This window comes from Gadus morhua, chromosome 15, assembly GCF_902167405.1.
Source record: "Gadus morhua chromosome 15, gadMor3.0, whole genome shotgun sequence".
NCBI lineage: Eukaryota > Metazoa > Chordata > Actinopteri > Gadiformes > Gadidae > Gadus > Gadus morhua.
Genome location: NC_044062.1, coordinates 20,342,652 through 20,348,651, shown reverse-complemented (window position 1 = coordinate 20,348,651; position 6,000 = coordinate 20,342,652). Strand labels below are relative to the sequence as shown.

General features: G+C 45.5%; 1 protein-coding gene across 3 annotated transcripts in view; it reads right to left on the bottom strand.

Annotated features, from left to right (window-relative positions):
* The window catches only part of ehbp1 (EH domain binding protein 1), a 140,095-nt gene that overhangs the window by 87,442 nt on the left and 46,653 nt on the right, over nucleotides 1-6,000 (bottom strand). For 2 of the 3 annotated variants that reach the window (XM_030378365.1, XM_030378366.1), the window contains exons 8-10: nucleotides 4,333-4,446; nucleotides 2,836-2,994; nucleotides 1,866-2,148 (exon numbers count right to left, since the gene is read on the bottom strand). In XM_030378365.1, the coding sequence (XP_030234225.1) occupies nucleotides 1,866-2,148; nucleotides 2,836-2,994; nucleotides 4,333-4,446 (556 nt within the window). The remainder of the gene's footprint in view (nucleotides 1-1,865; nucleotides 2,149-2,835; nucleotides 2,995-4,332; nucleotides 4,447-6,000) is intronic. The other variant, XM_030378367.1, reaches the window with a different exon arrangement.

The following is a 6,000-nucleotide window of genomic DNA, read 5'->3' as shown; positions in this document are numbered from 1 at the left end:
AAAAATAAAACCTTAAACTAACATTAAACAAAATTAAACTCAAAAGCATGAAAGTAACTAAAAAAAGACAAAATAGGTAGAATAAAGGGATGGTAAAACCCCATTGGTGAGATGTATATATATTCAAGGATTCACTTATCATGTCTGCCATCAAATGACATCTCATGTTCATGTTCATCATCTCATGACATCTTACATTTATTAGACCTTTTATCCAAAGCAACTTATTTGGAGCGAGGCGTGGAACATTCAAATAATACAAACTCACTGGAGTGGCAACATAAATCGAAAGAGAGGAATTGTGGGCAATATGTCTCGATCAACGGAAAGTATTTGAAAGTGTGTGTGTGTGCGTGTGTGTGTGTGTGTGTGTGTGTGTGTGTGTGTGTGTGTGTGTGTGTGTGTGTGTGTGTGTGTGTGTGTGTGTGTGTGTCCATCTCTGCCACAATAGGCAGTTTAGCAACCTGGGAAGAAGATGCAATGTCTATCCATGATGAAAATAGTTGTTTAGCATAAGGCATTCTCTGTTTGATCAAACCTGGTTAGTCCAGCAATGCTTCCATTAATGTTTGGATCATTTATACCTCCCCACTTATTACGATCCAAATAAAAGTATTAAACTGTGTGTGTGTGTGTGTGTGTGTGTGTGTGTGTGTGTGTTTGTATGTGTGTTTTTGCTTGTGTGTGCTTCTGCTAGTGCTTGTGTGTGCGTGTGTGCTTTAGCGTGTGGGTGTCTTTGTGCTTTTGCATGCGTGTGTGTGCTTGTGTGTGTGTGTGTATGCTTTTGCGTGTGCTTTTTCCGTGTGTGTGTGTGGCTGCGTGTGCGTGTGTGTGTGTGTGTGTGTGCGCGTGCATGTGCGGGGACGAGGGTAAAAGAAAGGCCAGAGAGGGAGGAAGAGAGCGGATGGGGAGGACAAGGTGAAAGTATGCAGCGGAACAACAGACTCCTTGTTTGTGTTGAAAGAGCTGCCTCGTCACTCTGAGCCCTGAGGGGTGAAGCAGCCCTTCTAGAGGAGTCATCTGTTAACACCGGCCGGCCCAGACAGCCTGTACCCTAACAGAGTGCAATTAGTACGCACTGCTCAAAGACACTATGGAAACACGATGCAGCTTTCCCCCAAGATGCATCGTGAGGAGTATTAGGAAACTCTCTGTGGAAAACCACCCTCCGCCATGGTCAAGTAGGAGCCAGATTTAAAATGCTTGACCGTGTATACAGTGTTGTGTAGCTCTTACTCAAAAACAAACACACACGCATACACACACACATGCACACATTAATCGTTGTCCTTGTTTTTGTACTTATGTATCCTGTATTGAATGTGCTTCGTATTCTAACATGTGGATTGTGTTTAACTTTGCTTGTTCAACTTTTTAATCTAACTTTTAATAAAGTCCAAACCAGGGACAGAGGTTGCAAATTAGTCTTGACTAGAAACCTGTATGCATGGCATTGGCATCTATATTATATTTTATGTGAAACAATGAAAAAAATTAATTGTCCCTGCTCAATAAACTTCTAAACAAACAAACAAACAAACAAATAACTCCAGGTGGTGGTTTGAGATTCAAATTATGAATTTGGAATGACTGAAAACAGTGAAACCTCATTTAACTCATTTTCTTTTATTAATAAACGCCAAGATCTTTGAATATCTCACTTTATAAAGATAAGCAGGGGTGACTATGACTGGAGCCAGGGAACCCTGAGAGTTATCTGTGACGGAGGGCTCTCGGTCGGAGACACATTGTCTGTGTATTCTTTGAACTTGAACTCTTAGCTCCAGATCTGACTTTGTGTTTTGAACTCATGTCCTGTAGCCCTGTGTGTGCTGAATAAGGGACTGTCTTATCTCCATACTCACTCGTCCAGATCCTCCTCCTCCATGCGGGCCGTGTGGGCGTACAGGTACTTGCTCATGTCCACGGGGCGGACCCCCTTCCTCTGCCGGGGTCTGGGGGGGTCTAGGTCGGCGTGGGCCGTGTCATCGTCCGGGGGGTCCGGCTCATCGAAGGGGTTCCCCGAGGTCTCGTGCGGGTCGGGCTCCTCGGTGTCCCCCGGGACGTCGAAGGGGTTGGGGGCCTCGTGGTCGTAGAAGGGGACCTCGGGCTGGAGGCGGGCGGCGGCGGGCGCCTGCTCCCGGGCTTCTGTTCAGGAAGAGGGGGGGGGGGGGGGGGAAGAGAAGGTCCTCAGCAACCAAGGGAAGGTAGAGCAGTATATCATGAGCTCAAAGGCAACAAAAGACTCCCGCTGGTTTCTTTAACATGGGGCAGAGTTAGGTTGTTTGAATTAAACCGTACCCAGAAACAGAAGTTCTAGTGCACTCACCACTGCGATGTCGGGGTTAGGGTTAGTGTTACCCTACTGAGTTAACTGACCAAACTGAGCCATTACTGACACACACTTGCATTTATGCTCAAATGTGTGTATTATGTTGAAATGAAGCTAACAAACTCGATCTCCAAATGTAGATCAAGTGTCGGTCAATCAAAAGGCAAACCGACCATGAGGACACAACAAGCTGCACAGAGCGACTGAGCTGTCTGGAAGACTCCAAAAGTATTGCGAGCATGAAAACAAACACATACACACACACACACACACACACACACACACACACACACACACACACACACACACACACACACACACACACACACACACACACACACACACACACACACACACACAGGTTTTGCACACATTGCTTGGCCCAGCATAGGCGGCTGATGTTAGAACTTACTTCTAGAACAAGTCAAGTCACTAAACTGTATTAGAGCAGATGCAAACCCTGGCTGAACACAGGTCAACGGGTTCATGGGCTGAGGTCCTACCTTCGTCCTCCGGTTCACCAAACGGGTTGAGGTCGGGGGGCTCCAGGGAGTCCCCGGGGTCCTGGGGGTAGTCATCGGGATCCTCAAAAGGATTGCTGCCCGAGCCAGGGGGCGTGTCATGATCCTCGTCATCCAGGAAGTTGAGCTTGCTTATCAGTTCTGCCATCGCGCGTCCGAACCAAAACGGCCGAGGAACCGAGCAGAGGAGAAGAGCGATGAGAAGAGCATGTGGGTCAGAGCGTCTGGGCTGGCGGTCAGTAAAGCGGGGAAAAACATTCAATGATGTGACAGACAGCTTGCGTTATCGTGGAATGGAGCAGTCACAGGAGAAACAAAAGAAGCGCTGAAATCAATCAAAAAAAGGGTTTAAAAAATACAAACACAAAAAGGATCTGCACTTGGATGTGAACCACAACGATATGGACGCTTAATGTCTAATAATGTGGCCCATTGGTTGTAAGGACACAGCACCATTGTGTCCTCTCCGCCCCTTTGTTACTAGGCATTCTGGGTAAAGAAATCAAGAAAAAACAGTATGTGGCCCCAAAGATTACCGTGGGAGGCGACATTGGCTGTATGAGGTTACTATGGCGATCGTAGCTGGTTCATATCCATCACCATGGCTGTGGCTCGGTCCCTGGTTGCCAGGGTGGGTGTGATTTAAAAGAATAGTGCGTGTCCATGGTGGACTACACAGCGAGTGGAGTATTAGTGTGTGTGTGTGTGTGTGTGTTTGCGTGTGTGTTTGTGTGTGCGTGTTCGTGCTTGTGTGTGTGCGTGTGTTTGTGCGTAAGCGTGTGTGTGAGAGTGTGTCTGTGCGTGTGGTTGTTTGTGCATTTGCGTGTGCATGTGTGTTTGTGCATGTGAGAGTGTGTGTGCGTGCGTGTATGTGTGTTCGTGCTTGCCTCTGAGGTTATTATTTGTGTTGTGAGAGAGTTGTGCTATTTTTCAGGTCACACAAAGTCCAAGAGAGCGACTATTTCCTGGTTTGGTTCACTATCAACTGCAAGAATGGGAAAGTGAGCGAGGGAACAAAACGCACAACAAGCAAACTTAAAACCAGTGATCTTATATGGGAAGCAACATAACATAAAAACCACAAAAAAAATGCATACAGAACATCACCACATGTACCAGGATTAACCCAAGAAGCCAACCATCGCATGACCACAACACCATCACAACACAAGAGGCCTTTGATAAGAGGAGGGGAGGGGCTGAACATAGATGTGTGAGGAGAGAGAGAGAGAGAGAGAGAGAGAGAGAGAGAGAGAGAGAGAGAGAGAGAGAGAGAGAGAGAGAGAGAGAGAGAGAGAGAGAGAGAGAGAGAGAGAGAGAGAGAGAGAGAATTAGATTGTACAGAGAAGTGTGGAAAATGAAACTGAGTAATTTTTTTTAATAAATCAATATGAAAGAAACAAGGAACAGAGAGAAAGAGGGAGAATAAATACAGTGGAGTGGAGTTAGAAGAGGTGAAAGGTGTGGAGAGAGAAAGACCTTGAGAGGATGAAGCAGCAGGCTTAGCTGGTGCTCTGCATGCTTGCTTACGGACACCTTCATCATCATCATCGCCGTGTAAGCAGCTGAGGGCATTCAACTGGTTAACTATGTCTGTAAACCATGGGAGGGAAGGAAGGAAGGTAGGTAGGTAGGTAGGTAGGTAGGTAGGTAGGTAGGTAGGTAGGTAGGTAGGTAGGTAGGTAGGTAGGTAGGTAGGTAGGTAGGTGTGTAGGAAGGAAGAAAGGATCACAGGTTGAGCACAGCAAATCAAATTCCAGTGCAAGGTATGCAATGCCACACATGTATGTTTGCAGACATACCATTACATATATGTAACGGTTGAGGTCAAGACATACATTTATAGGTTCTGGTTATTTAGCTTTTTTTAGGAAGAGGGAGTCAAAATGCTAGTTCATTAGCACCAGATCAAGCACAGCTAACCACACACGCATGCAAAAGAGCAAGAGCTGAGACTTGTTTAAAAGTACACAGTTTTATCAATTATTGAATATTTTCATATAAAATGATGGACAAAATCCATCCGTAATCAATTCAGGCCTAATTGAATGATTGGACTAGCAAATTATTTGTGTTTTATGTTTGTGTCTCGACGTGTGAGAAACCGTTATTATTATTATTTACCGTGGAGTTACCGTTATTACTATACCGACCTACCGTTTGGATTTACCGTTACAATTCCTACCGCTCGAAATTGAATATAGTTTGATGGTTGAGGTTGGTTGAATCCGGGGGGCGGCAATAATTTTGGGACAATTGCTGTACTGCCTTAATCGGATAAAAAATTATTAATGTCGAGACAGCTTAAGATTTTGCGTCGCTGCACGCATTTTGAGCACTCTTCATTTTGCACCTTGTGGTGCTGCTGCAAGTGATGGAAGAGTTTGGTTACACTCCACCCTTTAGTTGGGACAGACTTGAAGCACTCTCTACAAATGACCTGATTCTGTAATTCATCAGACACCTTGTACCCAAACCATTTCCAAACTATGGAGCCATTTGTCTTCCGCTTCCGCTTACAAGCTCCTCTGTGCCGCGTTTTCCGGCGGACTCCATGTTTCGCGCCGTAGGGAATTTAAAAAAGTGACCTGAGTGGAAGGGGGGCCGGACCAGAGAAGAATGTGTGTGAGCCGGAGGCAAAGTGGGAGAGAGATAACCAGAGTTACGGAATAGCAGGCGGCAGGTGCGGTTCGAAACTGCTGTTATTTGGAAGAAATGTGCTGTACTTTCAACACAAATTAAACTATATTGATGTTGACGATAGTGTCTCGTTCCATAACTTGTTTGAAAAAATATCGATATTTCGCCCAGCCCTATTTCAGTCTATAAACCTATCGCTCTGTCTTCCCTCCTGGCTACATTGCCAAGCGGGTGACCTGTTACCATACACTGACTCTGGATTTACAGATAGCTGCTTGAATGTTATCAGTAATAAATCATTCAGACTTTTTTACAGAAAGATTGCCTAATGCTACTTTAAAGTGTGATCAAACCCTAAAATCCCTTTTTTCAGGTGGGCCTTTTGACTGAAAAGTGTCAAGGTGTTTAACAGGGAGGATTCTCTGTAAAGCACAAGAAGTGTGCCGCTGTTGAGTGGTTTTCCTTTGGATGCGTCCCCTGGCATGTGGGACGTAAGCTTGGCATTGT